This window comes from Syngnathoides biaculeatus, chromosome 1, assembly GCF_019802595.1.
Source record: "Syngnathoides biaculeatus isolate LvHL_M chromosome 1, ASM1980259v1, whole genome shotgun sequence".
Classification (NCBI taxonomy): Eukaryota; Metazoa; Chordata; class Actinopteri; order Syngnathiformes; family Syngnathidae; genus Syngnathoides; species Syngnathoides biaculeatus.
This window is the reverse complement of record NC_084640.1, coordinates 15,745,383-15,759,289: the sequence shown is the minus strand read 5'-3', so window position 1 is coordinate 15,759,289 and position 13,907 is coordinate 15,745,383. Positions and strand designations below refer to the sequence as shown.

The 13,907-nt window shown below is 49.3% G+C and overlaps 1 protein-coding gene across 2 annotated transcripts; it reads left to right on the top strand.

The window, feature by feature from the left end:
• Window positions 1–1,627: 1,627 nt before the first annotated feature.
• pdcd6ip (programmed cell death 6 interacting protein) lies at window positions 1,628–12,498 on the top strand. Of its 2 annotated transcripts, none has more exons than XM_061822400.1 (17): window positions 1,628–1,940; window positions 4,262–4,316; window positions 4,392–4,461; window positions 5,341–5,468; window positions 5,991–6,144; window positions 6,309–6,409; window positions 7,976–8,107; window positions 8,184–8,406; window positions 8,592–8,715; window positions 8,804–8,981; window positions 9,918–10,029; window positions 10,270–10,688; window positions 10,769–10,903; window positions 10,990–11,084; window positions 11,170–11,287; window positions 11,659–11,831; window positions 11,923–12,498. In XM_061822400.1, exons 1-17 carry the CDS (start codon window positions 1,735–1,737, stop codon window positions 12,113–12,115), a joined length of 2,616 nt encoding a protein of 871 aa, XP_061678384.1. In that variant the 5' UTR covers window positions 1,628–1,734; the 3' UTR covers window positions 12,116–12,498. The 2 variants fall into 2 exon arrangements, with proteins under 2 accessions (XP_061678384.1, XP_061678393.1); XM_061822409.1 differs by having other exon boundaries at window positions 1,629–1,940; window positions 7,991–8,107.
• Window positions 12,499–13,907: the final 1,409 nt, after the last annotated feature.

Here is a 13,907-nt window from a genome sequence, read left to right as displayed (position 1 = left end):
CATTTTGTCTCAAATGTAACGTTATTCTGATGTTCGGATGTTTTTATCCCGGAAGAGAAGTTGTTTAAAAAAAAAAAAAAAAAGACTGGCCCCCCCCCCTCTACCTCCCAAGGGGGAAAAAAAAAAAGATGATTTATTCTCAGGAATCCAAACATGTTTCCCCTCATGAAATGTACGTTTCGCCTGAAGATGTATGCTTTTTAAACATGTCGGACCGAATTTCTTCCCTCAGTACGATCCGATTTCTTTTCAGTGTGCGCCTAAAAGTCCTCGGTACCAAAAACAGAAAGACGAAACAAAGCAGGCCCACCCTGCGTAGTTTTTAGCGGCACGCTCGTGCCTCTGTTGGAAAGGCTCGACTGTGCATGTTGTTGTTTTTTTTTTATTATTATTATTTTTAAATCATTTGTTTTTATTTTGGGGCGGGTGTGGGGGCTCTCTGATCACCGATTTGCGGCTCTGCCGAACGTGTTGCATGTGGAAGACGTCAAACGTCGTCCCGCCGTGTCTTGTCCTGTCCTACTTTTGGAGATGAGACCAAGCCTGCACTGAAAATGTGTCTAGTCAGTAGTCCTTCATCCACACCCCCCCCCTCCCCCCCCCCTTTCCTCCTCTTCTTAGCCGCCACACAGCACAGTAAATATGTTCAAATAAAACTAAACATGAGCGGAGGACGACGTTTGTGCGTTCCGAGCGAGCTCAGTAACCACTCTTCGTGTCTCGGGTTGTGCTTGTGCACACGCGTGCTGGGAATAAATCGTTTCAGAACTCCCTCGCCACTCCTGATGCATCATTCATATGTGATATTTTCACTTTTTTAAAATTTCTATTTATAGTCCATGTTGTCCAATTAAACAAATGCGATGCCTCCCGAGATATGAATTTGTCAGATTTCGTAAAATTACTCCATCCCCTTTTTCACAAGATTGATTCACATTTTTCCCGAAAACCATTTTCTTCAATGATTACGTTTATTCCAGTCGCATGACTTTAAAAATATTACCTGTACAATAAAATTGTTTTCTCAAAATGCCTTTCGATTAAAAACTACAACTTCATTCAGGTAAGATGAAATAAAACCTGACTTTATGGCCTATTTGGTGATTAAAATATACAACCTTTTTTCTCAATAAAATGTGCTTTTCTTCCCAACCGTTGCTATTGATAAGGGCCTTGAAATGGTATCTTTTCACCCCCCACAGGAAGAAAATATCAAGTATTAATTGAATCATTGCAGGGTGAAATACATTAAAATATAAGCTAGTATTTACACGGATAGTTTTTGACGAGTTTATGTACGTGTACATTGAAAGCAGTACACGTTTCAGTCGTTTTTAGAGCCTTTAGTTTGTCTGTGTGATATGATTTCGATAAAAATGGATCATTTAACAAAAGCCAACATCAATCGAACAGCACCGAACCTTTAGTTCAATTACTTGGGACACAAATTCGGCACCTAAATGCGTTTTTTTTTTTTCGTTTGTTTGTTTGTTTTTTTGGCCCTACTGACATCCGCGATATAAGATTTAAGATGTTAGTCAACAAGTTTGTTAAAAAAAAAAAAAAAAAAGAGAAATGCCCTTCTACTGAGTCTGCGCATTGCGAGCTGCCGGTTTTTTTTTATGACGTCACGTGACAGGCCAAAACCAGGAAGGGAATCCAGTGACTCGTTCGGTGGTCGCCAGGCGGAAGGACCTCTCAAGTCCTCTCCCGAAACAAGTCGACGCACGCGAAATGGCGACGTTTATCTCCGTGCCGCTGAAAAAGTCCTCGGACGTGGACTTGGTGAAGCCGCTGTCGAAGTACGTGACGTCCACTTACCCGGCGGGCGACGAGCAAGCGGAGTACATCCGAGCCGTGGAGGAGCTCAACAAGCTCCGGCGGAACGCGCTGGGGAGGCCGCTGGACAAGCACGAGAGCTCCTTGGAGCTTTTACTCAGGTGACAACAACACCAAAAAAAAAAAACCCAAACCAAACCAAAACAAAACATCGGGACAGAAGTTAACGTCGTCAGCCGGAGCTGCTTGGCCGCCATTTTCCTTTCGCCGCACCCTGATCAGTTAGCTGCGTTAGCTCAGCCTGCTAAGCTAACTTGGCTGGCGGCTGTTAGCAAGTCGCCCCAACCTCAGTTCAAACCTTACTTTGCCCACAAAGATTCCATATTTGAAATATTTGTGTGAATTGGGCTCAATCTAGTGGGCTAACGGGGGCTTTGGCGCCTTTGTGTTCCCGTCACGTGACCACAACATCGCCAGTGAATTAATCGAGTTCACATGATACAAAAATACTTTAAACACATTTTTTGATATAACAATTCTTTTTTTTTTTTTTACCAAGCTTACTCTCGCAATGTTTTTCCCGTCCACATTGTGTACACTGTGTATATTCTTGTATTGTCAGGGTTATTTATTTATTTATTTATTTTGGTCCTACAAAAGTATATCGATTTTTTTTTTTTTTTTTTTTACACAATATTTTTTATTGATTTGTGAAATATAATGTAAGAGTCTGGTTCTTTACCTAGGAATCAAAGTTCCTCGACCAAAAAAATTCATTTTTTTCCCTTGATTATTATTTTTTTTAATTATCAAGGATATATGTCAAAAAATGTAATTTTATTTCCTTTTTTTTCACAACAATATTTCCATTGTGGTTCACAAAAGTTTTTTTTTTCTTAAAACATTTAAAAACATTGTGGGCAAACATTTTTCTTTACAAAATGTGGACTTTCCGTTTTAAAATGATTTTGCAATTCAGTTTAAATGTATTTAAGATTTATTTTTTAGCTCACTTTGTGCAAAATTGCTACTCTGTTTAACTGACTAACCTTTACCAATTTCCAGAAAAAATGCTCCCCCCCACCAGAAAAAAAGCTAAATATATAACTACCTAACATGACATCACTCCAACTCACATTTAAAGATCACAATTTCTTGTAAATATGGAAGTCATCCGTCATCTAATCAGAGGTTGACTACCGAGTGGTTTTCATACCCCCCCCCCCCATGGAATAATTCAAAGTGAATCAAACTGACGCGAGATATCAGCCAGAATAACGAACGCGTGTCCGAGACGAATGTTCTCGTATCGTTACGCTTTTGCCATACTTGACGTGCACGTCATAGAACAACAAAAAATTCCCGACCTGCTGTTGTTGAACTCGTTCCCAAGCGACACGCGGGATTCCGTTGGCGTGACTCGTCGGGTATGTTTTGCGCCTTCGGGGGCTTTTTGGCTGAACTTTTTACTAGACTTCATCTTAGCACGATAGCATTTTTATTGGAGTTCCTTTTTACCCTGCCGGTAAAAGACTTTTTTTTTTTTTTTTTTGGCGTCAGCATAAATGTAGTATTGCAAGTAGTACCAGAACTGCAACGGAAGATCCGGCATTTTTACATTTAAGACTCCAGCAAAGTCGTAATATTTTAGTTTTTTGTGTGTGTAGGACGTTTGTGTGAAAGTAAAGTTGGCAGCGCATTGGTGCCGAGTGGACCTTTGCACCTTCAACAAAGGGAAGGTGGAGGGGGCGGGGTAGAGCATTTGTTGACATCACCACGGCAACCATTGTGCGCTCTCAGCTTGTCTTTCCTCAACCACGCCTCAGCCGCCGTTTTGTGTATTCTGCTCATATCGCAAATGTCGTAACACGAGCGTCACCGTTTTGCCTCGGCCCCTGACACCTGTTCACTGCCCCTCCCACAACCCCCTGGTCAGATCAATTTAAGTCGTAGCCTCCTGTTTATCCAGCCGAAACGCCGGCCGGTTGATTTATTAACTAAGGCGAGGCGTAGGAATAAAAGAGTTGACCGTAGAGAATTTTAGCAGCAAACGTTTTCCATTGTCGCAAGTGTAAAAAAAAAAACGTCACCGCGATGAAACGCTTGTCCCGTCACTTTGGTGAGGAGCTCGCCAGCTAACATTTTGAATCCTGACACAAGTATGAAGAGACGTCGGTCAGCTAGCGCTTAACATGAGCTGCTAGCATTTCCAGCTGTCACGCAAGTGTAAAAAGAAGCTAGCCAGCTGTTACGTGACATGAGCAGCTAACATTTTAGCATCAATCCAATGAGCTAATTTACCTTCAGGCTGATTCCAAGCTAATGGTTAATGTTGGTTGCAAATGTCAGAAAAAAAAGTGTGAAAAATGTAAACAAATGAGTTTTGGCCGACACGGTTTGAATTGTGACGTTAAAAATGAAAACCGTTGTCGATCGTAAATTGGAAAAATGGCCGTATTTGTCGTCCCTTCCCCGTGCGCAGATATTACGACCAGCTGTGCGCCGTGGAGCCCAAGTTTCCCTTCAGCGAGAACCAGGTAAGGGGCGACGAGTCGCCGTTGTGGTTTTAGCCGAGTGGCCTGTGAGCGTCTTTTCCGCTTTCCCCTCCGCAGCTCTGCTTAACCTTCACGTGGAAGGACTCCTTCGATAAAGGCTCGCTGTTCGGCGGATCCGCCAAGCTGGGTAAGCGCTTGACCGCGGTGACGGTTCTTCTTAAACGGGTTAGACGAGCTTGATTATCGCGTTAGGCCCGGGCTGGGGGGGGGGGGGGGGGGGGGTGTTGTTGTTGTTGTTTTGCCACACAAATTGAGGCTGTGGGGAAGGCCCGACAAGGCGTGCATTAAGAAGGAGAAAAAATGTATATTGTGGGGCCTTGCATGCTTACATTTCCGACAGATTGTGTGTCGGACAGTTTTGGGGGGGGTTTAAATATAGATCAATTCAAAAGTGTGTCAACCTCATGGAAAGACTAATTTCTGTTCACTTTATAAGGGAGGCCGCTTGCTTTATTTCAAGACAAAGATATGTGAAGATTAACATTTCTGATGTTGAAATTTTTGAGATTTTTTTTTTTTTTTTTTTACAAAATTAAATTTTTAAGGCCACTACAACAGAGCGGCAGCCTTTTATTTTTACGCCAAATGAATACCAGCTATCGGCTCCTTGACTGCTAATATCTTTCTTGATTTAAAAAAAAAAAATATCAGCGTATCTGTCATTATGATAAATTGGCGTTCATTTTGTCATGCTAATCTGACGCCAAAAAGCCTCTCGCAGTAAATGCGGAATGTGTGTGAGCGTGCGCTTCTCCTTTGCCCCAAATGTGTGGCAGTTATGTTTTGACAATGAAATGAGAATCTGAGGACGAATCGAAGAAAGAGCAAGATTAGAGATTCTTATTTTGCCACAACAAATCTCAAGAAGCACGATTCCAGGCTGGCAGTTTTCCCGTCTTGGGGCGGCCATCATTGAGGCACCGGCAGCCGTCTCCGCTCGTTCGTCTTTGAAGCGGAACCTTTCGGCGCCGGCCGTATGATCCGCACCGCTTTTCGTTTTTGGCAGCGTTGGCCAGCCTGGGCTACGAGAAGACGTGCGTGCTGTTCAACGTCGCGGCGCTGGCCAGCCAGATCGCCTCCGAGCAGAACCTGGAAAACGACGAGGGCCTCAAGAACGCCGCCAAGTACTACCAGGTGACTCGCTTGGCGCCGTTCGGGGCCCCGATACGGCTGAAAAGGGGAATTGCCGATTTGACTGCCTTTTGCGTGGAAAAATTCCCAACTCGCCGCCCTTCCGCATTGTTGCCCGGAATTCGGTTGCGAAGGTTGTCGCGGTGACAAGCCAATCAATCATCAAACGGAAAGTACAAAATGTTAACGACGACGACAACCAGCGGAGTCGGATATCTGCCGGCCAGATCGGCATCAACATTTCACAAATTCTCCTTCGCCGCCCACGTTGCCCCTCCCCGAGAAGTTTTTGAACTTTTTCCCGCGATGAAATTCTTTCAGGCGTTTATTGGAGACCTTAAATTGCGCCCCCCCAAAAGCGCGACTGGTTGTTTGTGTTTATTTGCCCTGCGATTGTCCGGCAACGGGTTTGGGGTGTGCCGAAAGATGAGCTGCCCCTTGTGAGGATAAGCGGCGCAGACAATGGCAGGAGAGAAGCACGAGAATGCGCCGCGGTGACGTCGTTGATGGTGTTGTGCCCCGCAGCTGGCCAGCGGCGCCTTCGGCCACATCAAAGACACGGTTCTGTCGGCCCTCAACCGCGAGCCCACCATGGACATCGCCCCCGAAACGGTGGGCGCCCTCAGCGTCATCATGCTGGCCCAAGCGCAGGAGGTCTTCTTCCTCAAGGCCACCACAGGTAGGCCGCTCACGTCCGAACCCGTTTTGCTCGCCGGAAGACGTTTTGTCATCGCAGCGCAGCCTTCGGGTCCGGCTTGCGGCCCACTCGGGTCTCTCGTCAACGTGAGCACCGTGGCGGTACACGGCCGCCATTTTTCACGGCTGTCTTGTTGCCGTCCTCAGACAGGATGAAGGACGGCGTCATCGCCAAGCTGTCCAATCAGGCGGCGGACTTCTACGGCGACGCCTTCAAGCAGTGTCAGTACAAAGACAACCTGCCCAAGGTACGTCCGACAAGCGGAGACGCAATCGCAAAGGGGCACGATTATTCGTTCGTTCGAAATTGAAGGGCTATATTTATCTTTTCCTTTTTTACATTTTTTTTAATTTATGAAATGACATTCATCATCTTCACCGACTGCTTCTCTTCGTTAGCGTGACGGGAGGGGAAAATAGATAAATAAATAGATGGTTCAAATTACAAAACAAGCATTTTCTCTTTTAATTAGGGAACATCATTTTTCTCTTTTTTTTTTTTTTTTTTTTTTTTTTTTTTAAATTTTCGTCATACATGATTTTTTTTCGTGTAAATATATTTTTCCATGTCAGCTGTTATTTTTGTTGGAAGGTAGAGATTTTTTTTTGTGTATAAAATTTCAATAACTTGGAAAATATTAATGTACAGTTCTATTCACATTTCTAAAATTCAGTGTAATTACATTTTACTACATAAAATGATAGTGATCAAACAATTTCAGATCAAATAAACATTTCAATAATTTAATCTGTAATGTAGTGTGCCGTGATTGTGTAATTTTTTTTACCTGTATAAATTGGTAAAAAAAAAAAAAATGTATACACACTAAAAGTGTTTATTTAAATATTTGTGTCCAACATGTTATAATGTAGGTTCGTATCGTGTTCCAATATTTTTTTGTGACTGTCTAACATTATAATGCTCGGGAAATAATTACACAAATCTAAAAAAATGATCATTGTAAATATTTGAAAACTACTATTCGATATACTATAATGACAACAGCAAGGTAATATTCAAGTTTTTTTTCCATAGATGATTTTCCCCTAATGCTCTCCCACATGAAGGGGGAAACAAAATTCGTTTGCTAGCAAATCCAAAACGTTTGTGAGGAAAATATTGTCCGGGGACTTTTTCTTGGGTCGGTGGCTCTCGCGCGGGCATTAATCGGCATGATTGGCTCGATCGCAACGAGCCGACCCCCCTCGTGAAGTCTGACACTCGGCTTTTGGGTCTTTCTCTTTCCCCTGATCTCGGCTTCCTCCTCCTCCTCCTCCTCTGATTGGCCGGTTCAAGGCGGCGAGATCATCGGGCAAAGTCCGTCATTGTTTCTGGAGCTCGGACGTCTGACCTCCGCCGGCCACAACTTTTAGATACACTGTAACAACGCGTTTATTACTACGGGGCTCTGATTTAGCCACATTGGAGGGTTTGCCACCATAGGAGGACAAAAATGAGCACAATTTGTCCAAGGAAGACCTCACGTCGCTGTGAAAATGCCCATTTTCAAGGCGGCCGGTGTGTGTTTGGGTGACGTTTTGGCGCCTCCTGGTGAAGGCTTGAAGACTGACGGCCTGTTCTGTTCTCTCTCTCGTTCTCTTCCTTTTCTTTCTGCATCCCTGGTGGTGGCGGCATGTTTTTCTCCCTCTTTTCTTGGTGTATTTATTTTGATCTTGCACCCCCTTGGCTGCTTTTGTCGTCGTCGTTGTTGTTGTTGTTGTCGTCGTCGTCGGCTGCCTCGGTACCGTGCACGTACGTGTGTGTGTGTGTGTGTGTGTGCGTCCCGCTCTGTGGTTGCCTTCTCCCTGGTCAGTATTTTTATTTTCAGGAAGTTCTGCCGGTGCTGGCGGCCAAGCACTGCATCATGCAGGCCAACGCCGAGCTCCACCAGAGCGTCATCGCCAAGCAGAAGAAGCGCTTCGGCGAGGAGATCGCTCGCCTGCAGGTAGGGGGCGCGCGCGCGCCTCCTCCCAAAAACCCGACGGCCCGCCAGAGAAATTTGACGCTTTTCCCCCGTTCAGCACGCGGCCGAGCTGGTCAAGACGGTGGCGTCGCGCTACGACGAGTACGTGAGCGTCAAGGACCTGACGGACAAGATCAACCGATCGCTCGCCGCCGCCAAGAAAGACAACGACTTCATCTACCACGACCGCGTGCCCGAAGTCAAGGACCTGGAGCCCATCGGCAAGGCGGCGTTGGTTAAGGCCACCGCCGTCACGCCGCCGCTCAGCCAGAAGTTCTCAGGTACGACCTGCGCGTGGCAGAGGCTGACGCTGAATGAATCGACAAAAATAGAAAATGCAGCGACGGCGACCTTCCGTCGGGTCGTCAAGCCTCTCTGATAAAATGCCGGATGAACGTCTGGCGCGAGCAAGGCAAACCCGTGCACGGATTCAACTGGTTCATTTTTGCGGTTGTTCTCGCTTTAGACGTGTTTGAGAAGATGGTTCCCATGGCGGTGCAGCAATCCATGAGCGTGTACGGCCAGCGCAAGTCTGAGACGGTCAACAGGCTGGTCGGAACCATGCGGGAGGCCACCAACCTCTGCAACGGGTAACGGCGCCGTCGTCGTCGTCTCCTCCCCTCCCCTCCCCTCGCCGCCGGTCGGTGACTCTGACCTTGATCGTCGTCGTCCCGCAAGGGTGCTGGCGTCCCTCAACCTGCCGGCGGCTCTGGAGGATCTCTCCGGAGACTCCGTCCCGCAGTCCATTGCCGAGAAGGCCCGGTCCATCGTGCAGCAGGGGGGGCTGCGGAGCATCGAGCAGCTCATCAAGGACCTGCCGGAGCTGCTCACCCGCAACAGGGAGATCCTGGACGAGGTGAGGGGCGCGTCGCCGGGGGCAAATGCGCAAAGCGGCCGATGACAAAAGGTCGCTCGTCAGAGCGGTAGAATTAAACCTCGGCTGTGGGTTAACCGCGCGCGGTCGGGAGACGTCGAAATGAAGCACGCCGTCAAGAAGTGTAAAAGCGTTGTGACGGCGTTGGAACGTGCGTGAAGCGTCGTCCCAAGGTGGCGTAGCAAAGCACGGAGTTGTCGCTAAGCGTACGAGCGTCGTAACCGAGCAGCCTAAGAAAAATAAGCGCTGCCATCAAGGAGTGTGAAATTAGAAGACCGATCGTCTCAAGTAGCACGTGAAGATTCTTGTACGGATCTTCACGGAATGGCGCAACCGCTCACGAAAGCCGCTCGAGGTGCCAAAGCCGAGCGCCGTCAGGCGACAAGGCCGCCGTTCATCGGTACGTGTCGCGGCAAACCCAAAATGAAGTTCGCGGAAGCGTCGCCCGTGCTTCAAAGGCCTCATTTGACACGTTGACAAAGTGGCGTCGCGCTTCGACGTTTGGGGGGGGGGGGGGCCGGATGGCTGCAGCTACACACACGAATATTAGAAAGCCTTAATAATCCCTCGTGGCCGGAACCCCAGAACGGGATCTTCATTAAAAATCGAAATCCACTCATCTCCGAGCCAAGGACAGCCGCCGCCGAGCAAACAGACGGCGGGATCCACTCGAAACGCGCTTCCAAGTTTGTTGACAAACTGGGGAAAAGTCCAAAGCGGAAAATTTCTCCCTTAAATTCGATGCCACCGATTTTGGAGACAAAGGGCTCAAGTGGAATCGAAAGGAAAGGAAAGGAAAGTATGCGCCCGTCAGCCAAGTCGGCGGCGGCAGTTTGCGTCCTGCGAGTCGTGACGGTTGGAAGTTGAGCTAAACACAGAAGCGCTTTCGCCCGTTTGAAATGTTTGCGCATCCCGCAGGCGCTGAAAATGCTGGACGACGAGGAGACGACGGACAACGAGCTGAGGGCCAAGTTCAACCAGCGCTGGAACAGGACGCCCTCCGGGGACCTCTACAAGCCGCTCCGCTCGGGTACCGCCGCTCAAAATACGATCCGGGTTGAAACGGCCGTTCGTCGGCTGCCGCGCGGCTGCTAATTTCACGATTTTGTGACGGTTTCGGACTTTAGAACAAAGTCATTGTAGTGGAGTTGCCTGGTTTTGCGCTGAAATTGCTAAAAAAAAAGCCTCGAGATGGCTTCATTTGTTTTACCTTTTTAATATTTTATCAAATCTGCACATGCACGTTTACTTTTTTTTTTTTTTGTCCTAGAGGGCGCCAACTTCCGCAACATCCTGGACAAGGCGGTGCAGGCGGACCAGGTGGTGAAGGACCGCTACGACGCCCACTGCGACGCGATCGCGCTGCTGTGCAAGCCCGAGAGCGAGCTGAGCGCCGCGCTGCCCTCCGCCAACCCCGCCAAGACGCTGCAGGGCAGCGAGGTGGTGGGCGTGCTGCGCTCGCAGCTGGCCCGGCTGGACGAGGTGAAGCGGGAGCGCGAGGCGTTGGAGTCCGACATCAAGGCCGTCACCTTCGACATGTCCGCCGCCTTCCTCGGGGCGCTGGCCAAGGACGGCGCCATCAACGAGGAGCAGCTCTCGCTGGCGCAGCTGGACCAGCTGTACGGCCAGTACAACCAGAGGGTGCAGGCCAGCCTCCGCCAGCAGGAGGAGCTGCTGGGACAGATTCAGGTAACCGGTTCCAAAGGGGAAAGTCGCACACGCGTACGCGTCCTCGAGTAGCATCCGGGCCTTGAATCCGCCGTTTGCAGACGTCGCACCAGGAGTTCAGCGGCCTGAAGCAGTCCAACACGGAGGCCAACCAGCGAGAGGAAGTCCTCAAGAAGCTGGCCTCGGCCCACGACAGCTACGTGGAGATCGGCAACAACCTGCGCGAAGGCACCAAGGTTCCCCGCCGTCCGTGCGCCGACACGACCGCTCGGGTGGCCGCGGCGCAGCCCCGTTGATCCGTTTGTCGCCCCCTCCCTCGCAGTTCTACAACGACCTGACCGAGATCCTGCTCAAGTTCCAGAACAAATGCTGCGACATCGTCTTTGCGCGCAAGACGGAGCGGGACGAGCTACTCAAGTTGGTCCGGGGGGGGGTGTCTGGATTTCGATGGGTCTGATTTTTTTTTTTTTTATTATTTTGCTTTTTATCCCCCCCCCCCCAGGGAGCTGCAGCAGAGTATCGCCCGCGAGCCCAGCGCCCCCAACTTCAACGTCCCCGCCTACCAGAGCCAACCCCCGGCCCCACCCGGCGGCCCGACTCCCGCGCCCAGGACCGTATTTGTAAGATCCTTCCTCGTCGTGTTGGGTACCGTTTAGTCGGGTCGGTCGGTCGGTCGGTCAGGCGCCCCCCCCCTTTCAACATCCCGTTTGACAAGCTGCGTTCCCCCCCACCCCCGGGCTTGTCTTCAAAAAATGATTTCAGAAGGAGAAAAATAACCACAAATGCTTTGACGCCACCAAGCCTGGGGTGGAAATGTAAACGTTCCCACACCCGAAAAAATATTTTTCTTTTCATGAAAATGCTCCAAAATATTTTCTGGGTGTTGGGACGAACACGTTTTAAGCCCCCACCCCACCCCCCACCCCCAGACACACCCTAAAAAAAAAAGACACTCTCTAAAATCCGTGTTCACTGCTGTCTGTCCTTGCAGAACCAGGTCCCCCCGCAGGCCCCCCAGCTGACCCAAGCCAAGTCCCAGCCCCCCGCCAGGCCCCCGCCCCCCGTCTTGACTCCCCAGAGCTCGGCGGCCGCCGCGCCCCCCGCCGACAACCCTCCGCCGGTGGCTCAGGGACCCCCTTACCCCGCCTACCAAGGGTACCCGCAGTGAGTGGCCCCCACCTCGTGACGACGTGTACCGCGTTCTGACACGTGGCCCTTTAACCCCCCCCCCCCCCCCCCCGGGATGTCCCCGCAGGTACTTCCAGATGCCGATGGGCTACAACCCGTACGCCTACGGCCAGTACAACGTGCCCTACGTGCCCTACCAGGCGGGCCCGGGCCAGGCGGGCTACCCGGGCGCCCCCCCGGCCGCTCAGGGCTACCCCGGGTACCCCCCGCAGCCCTCCCAGCAACCCTCGCAGCAGCAGAACTATTACCCGCAGCAATAAACCTTCACCGACACAACAGCGCCCCCTACCTAACACGTTTCTCCTCTTTTTTTTTTTTTTTTCTCTTTTCCTCTGGGATCTTCAAGCACTTTTTTTCTCCTCACTTTGACTGACGCGCTAGCGCAAAATGTCTGCCGTCCCCGACTGGACCCGGCGGGTGCTGTGTAGCCCCAAAACCTCGTCCCCTCTTTTTGTAATTTACTGAATAGCAGCCTCGGCCACGTACACACGTTTATTTTTCTTTTGTTTCTCTCAAGCCCAGCGTTGGCGTTGGTTCGGTCCGCCGCACATCACCTCGCAATCGCAAGCTGTACAACCGACAAACGTGCTGTTATTATAAAATAGGAATATATGTATAAAACAATATGACTGGCTAACCCGGACGAAGTCCACGTCTTTTTTTTTTTTTTTTTTTGCAGGACAGTCGCACTGTTTTCACTTAATTTTTTTTTTTTTTTTTTTAATGGAGATGCTCATGCCAATCTCTTCCCAATATTAATTTTTTTTTTTTTTACATTGATTGGTGATATTTAAATGATGTGATTTGTAGTGTTAAACGTGTTTTCAAATTTTGCACCCCACCAGATGATTTTGCCGGGTTGGCCCTTTTCCCAAATATGTGGCCCAAAAGTGAAAGTGACCACACGGTGGCAGCGTTGACAACTACAGTAATTGAGCTCTTTACCCCCCCCCCCCCCCCAATTTTTCTTTTTTTTTTTTTTTTTTTTAGCCCCGGAGCCCCCATTGGGGGGGTTTGGAGACCTTCCCGTCAAAATGAAATGCAAATTGCGTCCCTGCGAGATCTCCGCCTGAATCACGTCAGCGCCCCTCCCGACAGTTGACGCTCACGTTTCTCGACGCTTCTTGCTAACGAGCGCGTTATCGTTACCTGAGTGAGTTTGCGCGTGTGCATGAAATATGATTTGACAGTTTTCATGTGATCTTTGTAGCTTTGCGTCGTCCTCCATTATTTTATTTTAATTTTTTTTTTTCCTCGTGGCCGTTTTTGGCTGGTCTTTATCGCGTGCGTGCGTGCGCGCGAGCGGCAGATGGCGCCTCAGCGTGACGTCTGGACGGATGCGCGGCCATGTTGGCAGGGAGCTGCTGGTAGCGTGCCCGCCCGCCCGCCCGCCCCCCCGCATCCATCACGCTGCCTTTTTACCGTTTCACTCCCCCTTCTTCTTCTTCGCCGCCGTGTTTTGCGTCGGTCCGTTTTTCGTGCGCTGGCGTCTTCGTCGGGTCGCCCGTTGCCGTTCAGGAGTTTCGCTTTTAATCTAATCCGAGAGTCGGCGGAGTGCCGCGCGTGCGCCGCGGGGGTGGCCATCTCGTTTCGAATATTAGCAGTCGCCCCAAATGCGCACCTCCTCGCTAACTGGACACGGTCTAAGATTTAAGAAGAAAAATTAAACTGCTAAATTTATCGTTTGAATATTCTTAGCTAACCTTTGTATGTATTTTCTTGTTTTTGATGTCCTAATCCGCACACCGCCTTCTGCGTCCTAAATTGCCCCCCCCCGCATATGCCCCTAAATTAGCCCAAACCATTTTGAGTCAGAAATGGAACTCAGATATGACTTCATAAGTTATTTGGTCGTCACGCTAGCGACTCCAAACTTTAGTATCTCAAATTCATGATAACGTGAATGAAAATGGCGCTGATCATTTCCAACCTGTCCCAACGACATTTTGGTTGAATAACTAAAATAGCACTCAAATTATTACACTTAATAAAATCATCCGGTAACGACATAAACGTGCATGATTGATTGATTGGCGTCTCCTCCTGATGTGT

Coding starts and splice junctions, on each gene's coding strand:
- pdcd6ip (XM_061822400.1), top strand. CDS start 1,735: ATGGCGACGTTTATCTCCGTGCCGCTGAAAAAGTCCTCGGACGTGGAC. Junction 8,407..8,591: donor GCTCAGCCAGAAGTTCTCAG/GTACGACCTGCG, acceptor TTCTCGCTTTAG/ACGTGTTTGAGAAGATGGTT. Junction 10,904..10,989: donor ACCTGCGCGAAGGCACCAAG/GTTCCCCGCCGT, acceptor CCTCCCTCGCAG/TTCTACAACGACCTGACCGA.